Source organism: Fulmarus glacialis, unplaced genomic scaffold (genome assembly GCF_000690835.1).
Source record: "Fulmarus glacialis isolate BGI_N327 unplaced genomic scaffold, ASM69083v1 scaffold13154, whole genome shotgun sequence".
In the NCBI taxonomy this organism is placed as follows: domain Eukaryota; kingdom Metazoa; phylum Chordata; class Aves; order Procellariiformes; family Procellariidae; genus Fulmarus; species Fulmarus glacialis.
This window is the reverse complement of record NW_009206149.1, coordinates 355-18,391: the sequence shown is the minus strand read 5'-3', so window position 1 is coordinate 18,391 and position 18,037 is coordinate 355. Positions and strand designations below refer to the sequence as shown.

At 48.2% G+C, this 18,037-nt stretch overlaps 1 protein-coding gene across 2 annotated transcripts in view; it reads right to left on the bottom strand.

Moving 5' to 3' along the window:
• CABP1 (calcium binding protein 1) overlaps positions 1–11,968 on the bottom strand; it is a 13,455-nt gene extending 1,487 nt beyond the window's left edge. Inside the window, exons 1-6 of one of the 2 annotated variants that reach the window (XM_009575645.1) lie at positions 11,683–11,935; positions 7,279–7,455; positions 3,604–3,634; positions 2,779–2,922; positions 1,412–1,521; positions 855–1,002 (exon numbers count right to left, since the gene is read on the bottom strand). In XM_009575645.1, the coding sequence (XP_009573940.1) occupies positions 855–1,002; positions 1,412–1,521; positions 2,779–2,922; positions 3,604–3,634; positions 7,279–7,455; positions 11,683–11,727 (655 nt within the window). In that variant the 5' untranslated portion in view covers positions 11,728–11,935. Of the gene's footprint in view, positions 1–854; positions 1,003–1,411; positions 1,522–2,778; positions 2,923–3,603; positions 3,635–7,278; positions 7,456–11,682 lie in introns of both variants that reach the window. The other variant, XM_009575646.1, reaches the window with a different exon arrangement.
• Positions 11,969–18,037: the final 6,069 nt, after the last annotated feature.

Genomic DNA, 18,037 nt, shown 5'->3' with positions numbered 1-18,037 from the left:
ATGCCTCCGAGCCAAAAAAATTATGTCAATTTTATTTTAATTCTGTAGTTCCTATGCTTCACCCTCACTGCAAAGGGATGTCTGGATTTGCACTAGGAAAACAAGCAGCCTGCCATGCTCTCACACCTTCCAGCTCTTATCTCCGCTTAGCTGTCTGATATCAACTGCTTCTCTTGCCAGAAACCCTGAGCTCTATTAGTATTTGCTCCTGCCATGGTTAATGGCTAGGATAGTAGCCTAACCACTCTTATTTTTCCAAGTCCTTCTGGCATGAAAAGTGGGAGAAGAAATGAATTATCTCTAGGATTTAACATGACACCTCTAGATCAGATATCTGCAGTCCTAGTGAGCACATCTGGCACGTGACCATCTTCTGGCATAAAGGCGCAGAAACAAATTCTCTATAAACCCAGATAACAAGGTGAGCCAGAGGAAATGGAAGGTGCAACGTGCTCTCCACACCAATCCAGCCTCCTCACAGCTCTTGCAACAGATTTAACAGAAAGGAAAATGTCCCATAAAAAGAAGGCTGGCACAGTATGTGTGCACCAGAATCTGCTTCTCTGTGACAGGGCATATCTCTTTCTGTGCCAGCGTTATGGAGACCCAACTGAAACTGAAATGCAGCAAGAGTTGATACACAAATTAACACTTCAGCTGAGGAATCTCCTGTGTGGGCCAATGTTCTCCATTTTCCTCAACTGACTAGGAAAAAAAAATCTCGTTTGATTTTTTCTCCATACTTCAGATACCTGGGCCCCGAGCATGCAAATCTTCCCTTCCGCTTCCGCCTCTGAGCTGAAACTCTGACTCACACCAGAGCAGACGGACAGGAAGCGTTCATCCCTTCTCACCTTCAAAATCAACACGCCCATCTCCATTCAGATCCACATCCCGGATGATCTCTTCAATATCCCGATGGCCCACTTGCTGCCCTAGAAGCTTCTTCATGGCTTCTCGCAGCTCACTGGTGCTGATCTCCCCATCACCATTGGTGTCAAACTGCAAGTACATGAAAAATACCGGCAGGGGAAAGACAGTTAACGGAAACGGATCTTGCTCTGGGTTGGATTTTGTATTGTCCTGCTCCTGAGTGCCCTATTTTTCCTGCATTCCTTTTGTGTCCCTCCTTTTCCTCTTTTGTGTGCCTTTTGGATCCAGTCTGTCTTTTCTCCTCAGAAACCCCTCGTAACTGCTGTGTCTGCACCAGCTTTCCTCTTCCTTGCCTCAAGGGTTCCCTTATCTTAGTGACTTTCTCTGCTCCTCCCTTGTTTCTTGCCTGGCTTGGCTCTTTCTCTGTCTTCCACTGTGCTGCTCTCTCTTCCTCCTTTTCTCTTCCTCAGTGGATCTTCTCTCCTTCCTGTCTCCTGTTGCTCACCTCTCTGAGGGGCACGCGGTAGGGAGCACTCACCTCTCTGAAGGCATCGCGGAGCTCTTTTACACCAATCATGTCTGCAGTTTCTGCTAGCAGCTTTGGTCCCATCAGCTCAACAAAGTCTTCAAAATCCACATGGCCACCCACTTGGGACAAGATGAAAGATTGTGTGTAAGAACTCCATACATTAGCCAAGCCCAGCACTCACTTTGCACTTCTGCGTGCCCCAGAGAGGGCTTGGTTCTCCAGGATGCAAAGCACAGAAAGTGCAGGACAGTGGAAGGAAAAGCAGAGGTAGTTTTACAATGTCTTTGTGTTTTCTGGATTGTGGGCTAGGCAGAATGAGCCCAAGCTATTCCATCCTAGGCTGCCATGGACTGTCACATCCTTATGGCATCACGTACTAGGTATTAGAGGCTTGATCATTCTACTGCTTATAGCAACCCTCTGCTACGCCTGTGCCAAAGGGTACGGCAAGGGCACAGCATGATGTTCCTGCATGGCCTGGGCAGTGCCCTGCAGCAGTGATGGAGTCTCGCTTCATTAGCAGTAGCTAACGTATTAGTCCTTTTTCCCGTTTGTCCACTATCTGAAAGCTGGCAGTAACACTAAAATTCCTAAGCACTTGTGTGCCAGGGTTATCAGCTGCTTTTGTGTGTGACTGGTTGCGTATGTCACAACTGTTTTCCTTCCCTTGACCAAGTAACTTGTCCTTTTTACACCATCATGTGTCAGAAATAACATGCACTAAATATCCCTTTTCCCACCTGGCTGAGGGTAATACCCTGCACTGCCACAGACAAGAGGTGACAAAAAATGATGGTGAAAGACAAGGGGCACAAACACAGCTACAGTGAATCAGATGTGTTTGTCACACTTTTCCATGACTCCAGCAGATGCCCCCATCTGACACTGCCAGCACAGCTTGCTCGCAGCCCATCCCCAGGCACACAGCAGATCCACAAACCACCACTGCAGAGTGAACAGCCCATCCATCACCCATCTAACCAAAGCATCTCCATCTTCCCAGGCTCTTTCTTCAGTCTGACACCATCTGACAACAGCTTCAATATGACAACACTCACAACCTGTGCACCGATGTCTAACCTGCCCACATCAAGGGCAGTTTTATACCTGACAGCATAAGCACGAAGGACAACCCTTCCACTCACTGTTCCCATACAGCACAGTCCACACAGACCCTTTGATAAGCAAGAAACAAAGGCATCAACTTCTGGGGACCACGAACAAACAGGAGAGATGATCGGGAGTGAAAATGAGAACCAAAAGAAGAGGGGGGAAAAATCCAAAGGAAAAGAGACAGCAGGAGACTGAGAGAGCCCGAGGCAATGATGCAGGGCACAGCAGCAACAGGGAGGTACAGTTAGGTGGATATTACTCACGGTTCATGTTGATCTGCTGGGAGAGCTCTATTAGCTCCATCTCAGTAGGCATGTAGCCCATGGTTCGCATGCAGTTCCCCAGGTCCCTGCAGTTAATAAACCCATCCTTGTCTTTATCAAACTCTTTAAAGGCTTCTCTTAATTCTGTGGGAGTGAATCCAAAAAGAACAATATTGTCAGTGACAGCTTGAAATACCTTTTCCAAGAAACCTCCCCAGAATCAGCAGCACTTTATGAGGCCAGACTCCCTAAGATACTCTGTATTTTCCCTGCAGATCTCCCTGCAGAGACAATGACTGGAGCAATGTTAAGCTTTTCTATCAGCAGCACTGCTGACCCATTCCTTACAAGAAAGCTTGCTTGGACTGTAAGTGTCACAAACTGATCATTGCTAAACTGCCCTCCCTAAAGAAACTGAAACTAGTAAGTTTTCCCAACTTTTACCCCTGACTATATTATAGAGCCCTCACTGTAGGGATCAGCAGGTAAAACAGCTTCCCTGGAGCCATACTATTGTATCATGCTCTACAACACTTTCTGTGGCAGCTGGGGTGGACGGCAGTTCCCTGACAGCCAATATCCCATTACTTTACTTATCCTCCCACGCTGAAGAAGCCGGAATGGATGCAAATTCCTTCACAGTCAGCACTCGTGCAATTTTACATATCATTTCCTTTGCTGGGGTTTCCAGGAATTGTTCCAGTAATCATCCCCCTTGATTTGCCCCAAATTATTTTAGCCCACGGGGGCCAACCTGGAAGGGCCAGCCAGTAGGTTTTCACTGGGCAGGGAGTAAGGTGACACAGAAGGAGCGACAAATTTTACCTTCAATTTCTTCCGGACGCAGTTCTCTATCCTGCAAAAAGAGAACATACTATGTTAAAGCCGTCTGCTTGCCACAAATATAGTTTCAGAATAGCACTTGTTGGTGCAAACAGTTCTGGGACAAGCCAGAAAGTGAGAGAAGAAACAAGAAGGTGATGACATGTTTAATACCATCTACCTATCAAGGCTTCCCAGCTCTCCTCCCCAACGGAAGGGGTGTTAGCCTGCACCCTTTTCTGTGGAAGCCCCTCTCCCTCTCATGTGCTGGACAGGGGGATGACGGGTGCTCCCCCAAAATAGAAGAGACCTGGGCCAGCACAGCAACACGTGTGGCCTCCCCGCCTGATGGTACTATAAGCACCTTCATGAAGCTCCTACATCATTCCCCAGCACCAAGTCCTGGAGCAGAGACTGTCCCTGCAGCAGGTATGATCTCCTCTGGAGCTCTGACTGTATCTCCTACCGCAGCTCCCGCTGCCACAGCCAGATCAAAACAGCTGGAAGCAGTCCCTGAAACCAGCAGGTCTATATCATCGTCTGCTTGGATCACTGCTTGATCCCTGTCCTTCTGGCAGGACAGCGAGAGCCACGAGCTCTCTTGCAGCCAACGTCCCAGTGCCATCTCCTACAGTCAGTCCCCACAAAAAGGTAGGAACTTCCCCCTTCCCCCCAGACTCAACTCTGTATACAAGCATTTTGAAACCAGGCACCAAGGCAGACACACATAGACATCATCAAGGTCATCTACAAACAAAACAGGACAAGGATTCACCATGTTCAGGAAACACTGCAACTTCAAACATCCAATTTGAATTTCTTGGAAGAAGGGGGAGGATATAAAAGAGTATAGGAAAATTCCAACACTGCACCAGGAAGAAGAGATGAGCACGGAAATGCACTGCTTTCTGGTTTAAACGCCCTTTCTAATTCCTCTCATGGCTCCCAGGCAAATCCAAAACATCTGAGAATTTGGAAACACAGAAACGCGATCTCGTTTGTCGTCTCGCTCTCGGCTTTTCCCCTCAACCGTGGGGAGTTTCTCCTTGCCTTCCAGGTGTCCTCCAACCTCACCACACGTCCCTGGAGACGCTGCCCTTGATCAGTTTGAGAAGGATCATCCTTTGCTATTTAACCACAGGCTCCTCTGGAAACTCTAACGGCAGCTGCTCAGAGGGCACAGCAAACTAGGACACACACTGGTTGACGTCTGTGCAAAAGTGGGCTGTGCCAGAGAAATGACCAGCTTGCCACTCATAACCTTCCCAGAGGCATCTCTGTGCTGGATGGAACTGTCGGAGCGCGCTGGCTCTGCCATTTCATCCTTCACAGACCTGGTATTTTCAAACATGTCATCCCATTTGTTCTGCTTTCATCAACACCAAGCAATAAAACAATTCAAACTCCTTAGACCGGATGCAGGAGGCATTATTGCCCCCCTGCCTGGGATAATGAAAACCACCCATGACCAGTACCAACACGGTGTGCACCTCCTTCCAGAGTTCGCAAACATTAATCCCTGGTACAGCACACACTGCTGTGTGCCAACAGCCGCTCGGCGCGGCAGCAGATGCAGGGGTATGATTACCACCGCCACGGTGCAAAGGGTGCCGTGACTCACCCGTGGTAACTGGTGTCTTGTGAGTGTGGCTGGGGTAGGACCCAGGCCTTCCTCCAGCGCAGTTGTCACAAGACCATCCTCCTCCTCACTCACTGAAGACCACGTTGCAACCGACATGACTGACACATGTCAGAAATGGGGGCTTCAGCACAGGCTCTGATTTTGCACACCAAGGCATTTGCGTTTGCAGGGCTCTGAGCATATCTTTGCACATGCAGATTCTACCATCAGAGAGCCACAGACTGCGAATGCAAAAGGAGGGGGAGGGTTTACGTCCCTCCAAAAATCTGACTCAAGCGATAACTAACGTCATGAAGAGGTTTTCTGTTTTGAATTTGAAAGAAGATCCCCTAAAATGATAAAGGAGAAAAATAGCTTGGGAAGAAATGGGCTGATTCACTCTAAAGCTTTTGGAGAACATATGGAAAGAAGAATAAAACTGTTCAGAGAGTTTAGATCCTAGATATGAGCAGAGGTGACCATCAGAGAGTCCATTATACGTAATGGTCTTACCCTCATTTATTTCTGTTCTATGCACAATAAATCCTGTTGGTCTACAGAGTCAGTAAAAGTAAAGCTGTTTATCAGATGCACTTATTCTACATCAGGGTAGTTACAGACATCACTAGTCCTGTTGTGGAAACCTCCTGTGGTACCGTGAGTTTCCAGGGCCTAAACAGGATGGATACCTCTCCAGCTGTGAGCCTTCCACTAGGGAGCTGGATCTATCTCCTGTGTTGGGTAGCTCTGTGCACGTGTGCTTGTGCGAGAATATTACGCTTTGTGTTTTAGTGAACTGGCCAAAGGAATATGTGATCACTTAGTGGCTGAAGGTTAGGAAGAACAAAAGCTATTTGATCAATACCGACAAATAATGACTCTTTTTTGGGTTGTTGGTGGAAGAAGAGGTTTCAGAGATGAAGATCTAGCTGTCTCCTGCAGCTGTAGGTAACCATATTAACGCACGAGTAAGACAGAGATTTCTTACAGAGGCAAGAAAGCTCTGACTCTCAGGTTGGGGTGAGCTTTGTTTCACCAGAAGAACATGGAACGGGGTGAATATCTGACAATGCACATATTCACTCCTACATGTCCATAAAAAGTGTGTTAATAATATGTTTGTCTTTAAATTGATGTTATTGTAGGAATCAAATGTTTACGTGCAAAAATATGTTTTACTTCTTGTAAAGATACAATACTGGGGTGCGTATTTCTGTATACATTTGAATATACATACAAACACGTGTTTTTATTTTTTGTATATAAATGCATACATTAGATGCATATGAACACACAGTTACAAAGAGGTGTGACTAGGGATGGATGCATGTAGTTTTGCTCTTTATCTGTGTGTGTACAAGTAATAGCATTTGGTAGTCTGGCACTATTTGCAAATATGAGGACAGGCTGATGTTCTTTGGTTTATTTGGCTGGGATTGCTGCAGTGTTAGGCTGTGTATGATAGTGTATGAGAGATTGTGTTTGGGTATCTGTGAGGAGGCAGATGCATGCTTACTTCTGCTGATACTAGTGTGCTCACTGTGAACTGATAGGAACAGTATCAAATATGGACATCTCTGTGGGCCAGCTTGTTCTCAATATGGATGCCCTGATTTGCATTTAAGTGGCTATTTAGGCCTTAAACGCTAATTTGAGCCTCTGGGAATGAGACGTGGATGTCTTGCTGGAATAACAGCTTTGAACACTGGACTCCTCCCGAGTCCATAGGATTATGTAAGTCCTGAAGTCCTAAGTCCTTCTCCTGAGTCCGTATGATTATGCCTACTTGAGTGTAGGCTTGGATCTATCTTCCATAGATACATTTTTAGAATCCTCCTTTCTTGGTGTTTATGCACGGGGATATCTCTGCACATCCTTCGGGTTAGACATTTGCCTGTGATTGTATTTGCACTTGGAGCTGGAGCCGGGATGCTCGAGACCCAGGGCTGGGGGTTACAGAGCTCCAGGCAGATGGAGCATGCGGGCAGCTCTGCATCCCCGGCTCGCGTCCACGTGGCTTTGTGCGTGTCTCGCCCGGCTGGGTGTAACTTACGTACAGGCTGCCTGTTTTCTGCGAAGCCCTTCCTCAGGAAGATGCATGCTGGCCCCAGCAGGTTGTGCATGACGGCGCAGTTCTGGGCCAGCACCATGAGCGGACCCTGGTACTCGCAAGCCGACGGCCCCTCTTCGCTCGTCTGGACAGCCTTATAGCACGTCTTCTCCTCATGGCGGATCTTCCCAGCCAACCAGCAGCAAGCAAACAACACAACAGAGGATGTTACCTCCCCGTCTCGCCCAGCCGTTCCTCTGAAGTTTTACTGAACCACCTCGCGGAGACATTATTGCTAAATTTCCTTCATCTGGTCCACGCTGCGTCCCCCCCACCGGTCTATTAGGATTTGTACAGAAGCAGTAAGACCAGGAGTTCACTTTCAAAAGCTGACAGAAGTACAACCAACCAGGAGAATTTCGCTTTGAAACGACATCAAACTCTCAGCACTCCTCACTTCTACCCAGACACAGCCCAAAGGGCCACGCTCCCGCTACCAGCCCCAGAGTTAACGATCCCTCGAATGAGCTGCAAAGGACGAGCACACCCCAACCTAACAGTGCCCGCGCCAGCCCGTGCCCAGGGCGAAGCTGCAGGCGGAGCCGCGCTGGCCAGGGCATCCCCGGAGAGCAGGCAGAGCCTGCACAAAGACCCTGCCTCAGGCTCCGCGTTACATTTCAGCAACACTGCATCACAGGCTTTGTAATGTTGTTAGAAGGCCGTTCACAGCATCAGGTGGCTCTGCCAACTGCAGGCTCACACTCCCTGTGCCACTTCTAATTAGTTACATCCTCAGGGTCTCAGGCAGTTACTGCACTGGCCTCTTCTAATCACTGACAGTCCCAAAGTGGAGATCAGGCACGAGCACGACATTTTTGTCTGTTTGCATTTGCACATTTTCCTAAGTGCACATGTCCTGCTAAGCTAGGGCTCCAGAACAGAATCCAGCACTGGATTTTATAAGGAGGCACTGCTTTCCTTTTATAGAAATGCATTTCCCTGGCTCTGCAAGAAAACTCTTATCCTGATATTCCCATGCAGCTATAAAAAGCCAGCACAACCCACAGGACCCTTGGTTTTATAGAATAAACATTAATCATACATCAGATTCCTCTTCAGGAATGATTCTACTTTTACAGCCGGTGTTCCCAGGGGTGATCAGAGAAGCTCCGTCAATTGTCATCGTCTCTATTAACCCTTTCCTTGAAGCCTGAGGTGCTTTTTCAGGCTAAAAGACCAGATACACACACACGCCTCATTCACACTTGTCCGAGCAAGTATCTACTTGCTGTGTCTGCCATGTGCTATTACATTGCACACATGGTTTGTAGTTCGCATTTTTGTACACAGTCTTACACCAATCTGCTCATGTATAATGTCATGTGAATATCAAGCATCAAAACAAAAACAACTCAAAAAGCAAGCCATGGAGAAAGAAAATGATGAAGCAGAAAAGCATTTTCGTTGCAGTCACGGATGAGGAAGAAATCTGTCTCTGATTAAATCTGACACATAGGACACTTGTCCTTAAAAACCTGAAAGATGAACATCCGTCCACAAATCGCATATTACTAGCTCAGCTAAATGTCAAGGCATCTGTGTTGAACTGCACAGCTCCATGATATCAATGCAATATATTTTCAAAATTACCAGCTTTGTTTCCTGGCACATTTTTCAGTTTAATATACCAAATAATATGAATCACTTAAAATAGCCCACATTGGTTCTGTGTTTAATTCCAGTGAAGCCACGTGAAAGATTGAAGGCTCCAAAACCCCCAATCCTTGTTTGCTGACCCCTCCAGTCAACAGAGTTTACTGCCAAGCCACAGAGCAGCACCACAGAACGGTCACCCCATTATTTTCCTGTGCAGACAGAGATTGCCAGTTTGATGAAACAGTTGCCAAGAGCCACCAAGGATCCTGACCAGACAACCCAACGCAGTGCCAGGACGACAAGGCGCACGTCTTAGCAAGACCCCGCCAGGGGATCCCTGCCCTGTTCTCCCGCCGCAGGCAGGATTTATGGCATTCGATGTTCCCTCTGCCAGCAGCCCCCCAGATTTCTCCTGCACGTATCCCCACAAGTTTCCTCCACCATGTTCCTCCTACATCCTGGCAGAGCCAGAAAGGGAGCTGTGATATGGGTACGGGGCAAAGCAATGTCAGCTGCCTGTTACAGGGGAAACGGCAGCTTGCACAACAAGGAAAATGCAAGGACAGGACTGGGGACGTCAGGCTTTCCCTGTCCCTTCCCTGAACAAAGGACCACTACCCTTCCTGGCTGAGACCGGCCCTTGGCTGTGTCAGACCAGCAGGTTGTGGAGAGGGAAGAGACCGGGCTGATTTAGAGATGGCTGTAGTGATGGTGAAGGGTGGCAAAGCAAGGGACCTGGATGCCAAAGCTTTCCCTTTCTGCACAGCAGAAGCACAACAGAATTCACCTCATTTTCCTGCCTGTGTGTCAGAGGGACCTTGCGGAGCGGCAAGCCCAGAGGGGCCTCTTCGTCCTTACTGCAGTGCCTCTCAGAGGGAAAGGCAGCCAGGCTGGTCGTGGGATCAGCAGCGGGACACAGAATGGGAAAGGGAAGCTGCCAACAACAGACGTTGTGGAGACAAAGCCTGAGCAATGCCACCAAAACAGGCAAGGTACCCCCGTGTCAGCCAGTCCCAGACCAAGCCAGCCGGTGCCTGGGAGTGATTCCCAAATTTCGGGTTGAAATCATGTATTCAAGAGATCAGTCTGTCTCCCAAGAGCAGCTTTCACACACGTTGTCTACAGTCCCAAACAGCCAAGTGAAGTTGTGCAATGTTAAGAGTGATCTGCAAAGTCTCCACTATAATCATGCCTCTCCCGAAGGTCACCCTGACCTAGGGACTAGTCTCAGCACTGCCTAACTGCTTGGCGATGAATTCCCTCCTCGTGCATCCCAGCTCCCCCACAGCAGCACTGTGCCATTACTGGCTTTGTTTACAGCAGCCGAGATAACAAGGAAACTGTGTTTCTACACAGAAGAGGCAAATCTCCGGCCAGAAGAAACTCCCTGCTAGGGAGGTCCTCTCCCCAACAGCTCCCTCCCAGAGGAGCTTTCCCGGGTGGCAAGGTCTCCTAGGTGGAGCGTCCTGATGGCCGTGGCATTTCACTGTCCGCAAGGTCGCCACAGCGGTAGCTCCTCATTGCAATACTTTGGATGCTTAGCATAACTTTTAACATTTCAATTCACGAGGAGTGAATTGCATAGCTTTTGCTGAGTTAGATTTGCAGCAATGCTAAGCGAGAATCATGCGGCTGATAGGTACACAGTGCTGCAAGACCTTCCTCATCAAACAACAAATGTTTCTGGGGCACATCATTCCCATTTCAATCTAGTCCCTAACAGCAGAATCATTCCTGAATCTAATTCATCCTGGGATCCTGCAAAAACTCAGCACAGGGCAGACCGCAGGCTGAAGCCTAACAGATACACACAGCAGCTCGCAGATGAAGTCCAGCTGGGCCCAAGCATGTAGACACATGGGCCGTGCTGACATGCGACATGATGGACGAACACGCAGCCAGGGCCCAGCGCATCCACTCACAAACAGAGGCATGGACAAACAGATCACAGAGAAAAACACGCTTCTGTACCCAAACTCGTACCAACAAAACTAGATGTGTGCATACACAAGGGTGGATATACATAAAAACACATGCATGTCTACATACAGACTTCCGTGAGGACATCCACTAGCAGGTATACACACACGCAGTGCCATAGAGGCAGGGATACCCGTGTGACGCACACAAATTCCCCCCCTATACACTCACAGCAAACATTGCGCGCCTGCTCACGCACCTCAGGATGCGTTCGTAGGGACATAAAGGGCTAAGGACACACGTATACTTCGGATGGGCTCATCAGGTGTGAGCATTAGGTGTGCACACACCAACAGGAATACGTACAGACACACGCCCATTCACATGCACATGAATCTACGTCCCTACAGAAATGACACACATGACTAGATTCATGCAGACACCTCTCGACTGAAGCACATGCACACACGCACAAACTCACACATGTACACATACATTAAGATGCCCGTACAGAAGATGCGTGCCAGCATACCCTGCACAACGACAAGCACAACCTTGCACGTACCCAGAGGACAGCTATACACACACACGGAGCAGGACACAAGCCTACTCATGTGCATGCACACACACGGTTACTTACACACACGCTGTGGCACCCAGCATCCCGGGCTCTAACGGCTGCACTTGCACGAGCAGCTCTTACAAAAAAAGACTGGTGAAGAGAGCTGAACCCTTCTGTGTTTCTCCCACCTCCCGTTCCCATCTGCCCACGACGTCACCCATCCCAAGGAACAGGGCTGGAAACGCACAACGCACTCTGATTCAGGGAACATACCTTTTTTGAGAGGTTTCTCAGTGGAGACTTCACACAGTTTCCCATAATATGTTGAGTCTGCCTTTCCGGTGGACTTGGTTATAAAGGAACTGAAGCAATTGATCCCATTAAAGGTATTCCTTGGGAGCAAAGCAAGAAAGGCAGCGCCAGGCAAATCCAAACAGCTACTGGCTGCTGGGGCTTCCCTCTTCAGGGAGCTTTTTCTCTCTCTGTCTCTCTCTCTCCGTGTTTTTACTTTATGTTCACTTTCTTGAAGAGATGAAGCAGGAAGGAGAGGGAGGGGAGAGAAACAGACAGAAGAGAGGGAGAGAGAGGGAGAGAGAGAGAGTGAGAAGGGAGAGAGAGGGAGGCGGATGTATAATCTACATCAGATTAATGTTCAAATCCCTCCCACCCCCCCAATCTGCAGGCAAGATTGTTTCACTCATGGGAGAGGGCTGATTCAGGAAGAATTAAAACAGAGAGGCACCACAAGACATGATGTCAGTGATGAGTTCAGTGAATCCAGCTAGTTTGGGTCCACACAGCCTCTGAACATCGCATCCCTACCACCCCCCTTCCAACTCCTCTCGGCTTTTCAATCACCAGAGAGCTAGGATGGCCAGAAGGCAATCCACTTAGGAGCTTGGAGCAGAGTCCAGAGCTCGTTTTGGAGCCGAAATCGACCACTTATCTGGGTGGGACCTGTTTCAGCTTATAAATACCAGCAAACCTAGAAGTCCCTCATTCTTTTCTTGCCATGGTGGAAGCAAGCCTGGAGGCACCGGTCCAGGGACCCTACCACACTCTCAACCCCAGGATAGTAATTTTTAACCACAAGGGAGAGATCTTGAGCCAGTCTTGCGGTAAAGTTTTTCCAGCTTTCTGCAAGTAGAAATCAACTGGCGGTTTACCTGCACAAGTTTGCCAAAGATGGGCTCACACCTGAACCCTAAATCTGAACAGCCCCAGGCTGAGTAATGTGAAGCAAAGAATTTGGACCACCAAAATGGATCCATCCATTCCATTTCCAAGAACCCAAGTCCTGGAATAAATAAAGGGCTCCTAAACCTAGAGCTCTGAACTCTGGACTTTAGGCCTATTGTGGTAACAGAATAATCTCTCAAAGAAAAGGGATGAGTCTCCAGTACATTTTCCTCTGATCTCAGGCTGAGCATAAGAGCATTCAGTCTGAAAAGAGATTTAAATTGCATAAAAAACTCACCATCACACACACAGGCAACAGGATCTGAACAGGATAGTGAATGCACCCTTAGCTATGAAGCCACCATGGCTGCAGCTCCACAGTGATAAGAAGCCATGGCATGAAGAGCTACCTCCTTTAAGAACTGCGAAGACCAAGATGACACTGATCCTACACCCTCTCTATGCAGCAGACTGGTTGGACACTCAGGTGTTCAGCTGAAAGATTTCACAACTTTCTTTGCGACTGTGGTTCCAAAAAAAAAGGCTCTACAAAGACCTAACCCACAGGCTGAGCACTTGCACCACATGCTTTTTTGTGCAGGAGCCAAGGACTCACTCTCCTGGCAGCTCTAGGGCTGCAGGACAGAGCAGGATGAACTATCAATGTCACAACAAAGCAGGGATTTCTCTGCTTCCACCCTGATGGTGCTGTGGCAAATTAAGTATGATTGTAAGGTGAAGCAACAGTTGCTTTAGAGCTTAGAGGCTTCTTCCACCTGAGGAGATGAGTTTAGGAGTCCAACTATGACAAGAGTCAACAGCTTCTCCAGTTCCAGTCGCAGCCAGAAGTGCATGGCCATGTGGGATGGTGTCTCTTGCTCTTCCTTGTACTAACCACTGCCCAAGAGTGAAGGCAGTGGAACAGCCTCCTCTCAGATCCCCTCAATGCCTTCTTCACTGCATGGCCTGGGAAGGAGCTGCAAAAAGGTCCACAGGCCCTCCAAAGCAAGAAGCTGCGGTAGCAGATACTGGAAGACAACCCTTGAACCCAGGGCAGACTGAGAGAGGGACAGAGGGGATGGGGAAGCTCTGGCCTGGAAGACCTCCGTAACAGAGGGAAGCGAAACTGTTCCTGAGCTGGGCCTGTCTCCTGCTGTCCCAGCTCGAGGACCCCTGACGCTGGGGAAATACACAGTCACTCCTTGGGGGCTGTGCCAGCCCTGGGCCTCGCAGCAGTGGACTTTGCAGGAGGATGCCGAAACTCCCAGCTCCCCTCAAGGCTGCCATCTTTAGCTCGATCTCTCTTTCCCCTCTTAAAGCAGCTAATGGGAGGCTGATCTACCCTCGGCCAAAGTGCTGGTCGTTAATAATGTCCTCTGTCAGCTGGAGCCATTCCCCAGGCTCCTTGTTTATTGACAAAATGCTTGTCTCCCTTGAGCAGAAGCTGCCACACAGCGAGCGAGGCGCCTGGGCTCCTTCCCGAGACAAACGACTCCAATTCCAGAGCAGAGAGGAGAGAGAATCGCCTCCCTGCTGCTAATGAATCTCCCCTCGACAGGCAGCGCGGAGGCCAGGAACGCCCTGCAATTGAGAAGTGCCCGTCTCCCGCATCCTCCCGGAGAGAGGGAGCGGAGCAAGGGAGTCAGGCGTCTCCTGCCAGGAGAAGTCACCACAGCCCCCAGACTGCCACAGGACAGCACTGGAAGATAGCCGTTGAGCGTGCCTTGCAGAGCTCTAAAAGCCTCTCAACAAAAGTTGAGATGGTCTCCCTCTAAATATTAGCTTGTAACAGAGCATTCGGAGCCAACCACCATGGCACGCTGCCGCGTTTGCCTGCTCTCCTGCTTTTCTTCCCTGCAGTTGCAGGCAGCTGTAGGAAACATGCAGGGCAGAGTGAGAGGACTGAGACCTGCTGCCAGGCTTGGCAGGGAGTTCGCAATCCAGGAAGGGAAGAGGTGATGGGAGCCCACTTGCACCAGGTCTGCAGCACAGTCACAGTCCTTCGACTGCAAGAACTCTGGCAGAGCTGCAAGCAGCCCAAGAGATGCGATCGTAAACAGTTTTCTTATCTCCTTATTTACCCTGAATCTCTTAAGAGCAATTGGGCAGCACATCACAATCTAGCAGACAGACCCTACTGACCTCTGAGGAGGAAAATCACTCTCTGCACTGGGATCTTGTTCCCATCACCCCCATCTGGGCAGCGTACAGATAGGCAGGAAAGTGGAGCTGGCAGAAAGGTCATTAGAAGATTAGGTTAGAAGGAACATATTTTCTCCCTTCCTCCAACTGAGGCTGCTGTAAGAGAACAGGATGCTGAGAATAAGTGTGTCAAAAACATTTGTGTGTAGGTGCTGATCTGTGGGTATGCCTATATCTGGGGTAGTCAGTATGCGTGTGGGAGGGCTGCACATGCATGTATACTGGTTTTCCCACACTGTTCTTTGTGGCAATCACACTGTTCTTTTAAGGTCTGGGGCTCTATTGTAAACTTTCTAAAAATTGGTAGGAACTTTGTGAAATGTGAGTCTTGCCTATGTGCCCGCATCCCTTCCTCCCCCCTGAGGTCCAAGGTGGAGAGCAGAGACCTCAGCGGATGCGGTTCGGCAGAGAGCGAGGCCTCAGCTCACGGGAAAGCAGCGCTTGGCACATTGACTGACCTGAGCACAGAGCAGGGAGGAGGCTGGGTGACTTGGCATTGAACAGGGAGTGATTTAGGTGGCTTAATATGTCTGGATTCTTCAAAAAACAGCAGTGCTGTGCTTCAGGCTGGCACCTTTGGCAGAAATGCTCATTCCTTAGGAAAATGTTGGATCCCACCATAGCTAATCACTTGGTAGCTGCCAGAAACTTTATCCAGTGGCAGCAAATACCCAACAGCCACAACAGAAAGAAGTCAATCCAAAACTTGGGATTGCTTATCAGACTTGCCAAAAATTTCCAGTGAAAGTATGGATTTGTACAGGGAGACTATTCAGATGCCAGGCCCGTTTCAGTGCACGGTCTTTCACTTGTTGGAACATTATATCAGATGGTTGTTCTCAACACAACACAAACACTGCAACGTGGCAATGTCAGTAGGTAGGGGGCTTAATCTCTGAGGGGAGTATATAGTAAAGCAGGGAAAACTAATTCCTAGCATCTTTTCACTGAAGTCCATAGTTTTACCCAAGAGCCCATTGCATGCTTCGAAGATTTAGTATTTTAAAATACGCCACCTTATTTAATTTATCCAAACAGGGCAAGAATTTTTGGTCTATTTTTTCCTATCACAGAGTGGAGAATGCACATATTGATTAGTAGCTTTCAAATCTGCTCCCAGCCACCCTTTATCTGGTTAATATAGATCTGTATTTTACAAGAAGCAACCCAGTCTTGTTTACTGGATGACCCCAGATGAGCCTAAGCATCTGGAATTGTTAACATCCTCTCATTGCCAGTGCTGTCGAGGGCCTCATTTCAAAGCTCCCAACCGCTGGAACATGCCCTGGCACTCCGAACTTCTGCAACTGGCTTCCCTCTCTTCTTCTGCATCAGGCTCCCGAGTGCTTTTGCTGCACATCGAGTTGTGTCTTCCAACCTCGAATGAACCTCGGATGGTTCCATATTCCAGTCAGACAAGTACAGGTCCATCTCAAGGGGAAGCATCAGCAGGTATTGGCGGATGCAGTCCAGACGATCCTCATCTGGGGGGAAGAATATTTCTGCAGAGAGTTTGGGAACTTTCTTTGCTGTCAGCTGTTCCAGGAAGAAAGTGTTGCTGACTCATGCTGTGCATAATATTCTCCTCCATTAGAGCAATTGGATCATATTCAATCACAAACAACAGACAGGTTATTAAAAAGACCAAGGATATTTTCCATCCCTCTCAAGGTAACAAAAGCCTGGACTGTCAACTTCTGTTTAGAACAGTTTTGACTGTAATTAGCTAGCTTTACTCTGCGTTAGATGAAAAGAGATGGGAATGTGCCATCTCCTGACACCTTCCACGCAGATCTGGTCCACGTATTTTGCACTAGCCCAACTTCCAAGTCCCCGCACAGGAGATGTGTTGGCCAGAGCACAATGTGTTGTGGATATTTTCTGCTTTCAAGATCATCAATGGGCTACAAAAAGACAAGTACAAGCTTGACAGCCCAGAAGCTGCTGTGACAATTTGCCATGTATATGCAGTACAAAGATTGTTTAAAACAAACCTTACGTGGTCCCTTCCCTTTGCTCAGGAATATGAGAATTGTGAATCACTCTCTGTCTGTCTAGGACTACTGCAAAAGCAGCTAATTCTGCCCTGGCTCCCTCACCTCTTTCAAAGTGAAGGGGACAGGGGGTCAGTATTTGGCCGGCACACCGAGGTGCTACAGAAGGCATGGCTGATCAGTAGGTGAGCAGAGGCCTGGGAACCGATACTAACCAAATACTCCAAACCAACCCTGCAGCATTACGTGAGATACGCCACTATAAAACTGAGGTCTGCCTCACTTCTGTTTTGAGTAAGGATCTGACAGCACCTTTAGAGGGATCAAACTGCATATCCCAGTGTGAGATCTCTGGCTATATCTCAATACAGCTGGTCACAAACTACCTAAACCCTTTTTGCATTATTTCAGTAGAATGCAGCGGGGTTGCTGGCGGTTTTCTACTTCCTGCCTTCAACCGTTGTGACATGATGCCTCACAATGTTACACGGTTGCCTGTTTCCTTCCAAGAGCAGAGAATGTATTTCATCTGTGCGGGATGAAGCAATGCTATATATTCTTTCCAAAGATGGCTGCAAGGTGCAAAGTACTCTGGAGGAGGAATGGGTGGAAGAAATATTAGAATATTGCTAATGACTTCATTCATAGATAGAGTTGAGTTCATGGTCTTGTGCTGGTGCAGAAAGCTACTAAAAAACTAAATATGACCATACAAGCTATGCTTGTCTCTATTTCTAAGCGGGGCATTTGATTGAAATCAGAGGATTACTCAAGTTCATGGGCACTGCTGTTGCTCTCTAAGGTCACAGGAATGTCAGAGGATTATTGAAAGGGAGCCCAAAGTTAGCTAGGCGTCTTTGACTGGATGCACACCATATAGCTGCTTGTTATTGGAAATCAATACCACTCATGGACTCAGGGAAAACCGGTTACTGAAGCCGCGACGCTGCAAAACAGCTAACTTAATTCAGCTGACAAACCTGCAGCCCAGCCACGATCAAATACAGTAAACAACCCGGCCCCCCAGCCACTACATCTAAAGCTAAACTCTTCCTTGACACTTTGTTCAAACCCAATATTGCACGAAACAAATGAATCAAGGCGGTATAGGTTGATGGAATGCACAGTGGACTAATCTAAATTATGATTAATTTATCTTTTGGGAGAAGAAAATCTTTCAATAATAAGCTGAATCTAACCAGAAGGTTTGTGTATTTCAGTGCATTAGATCATGCTGCTGTATATTTCATGAA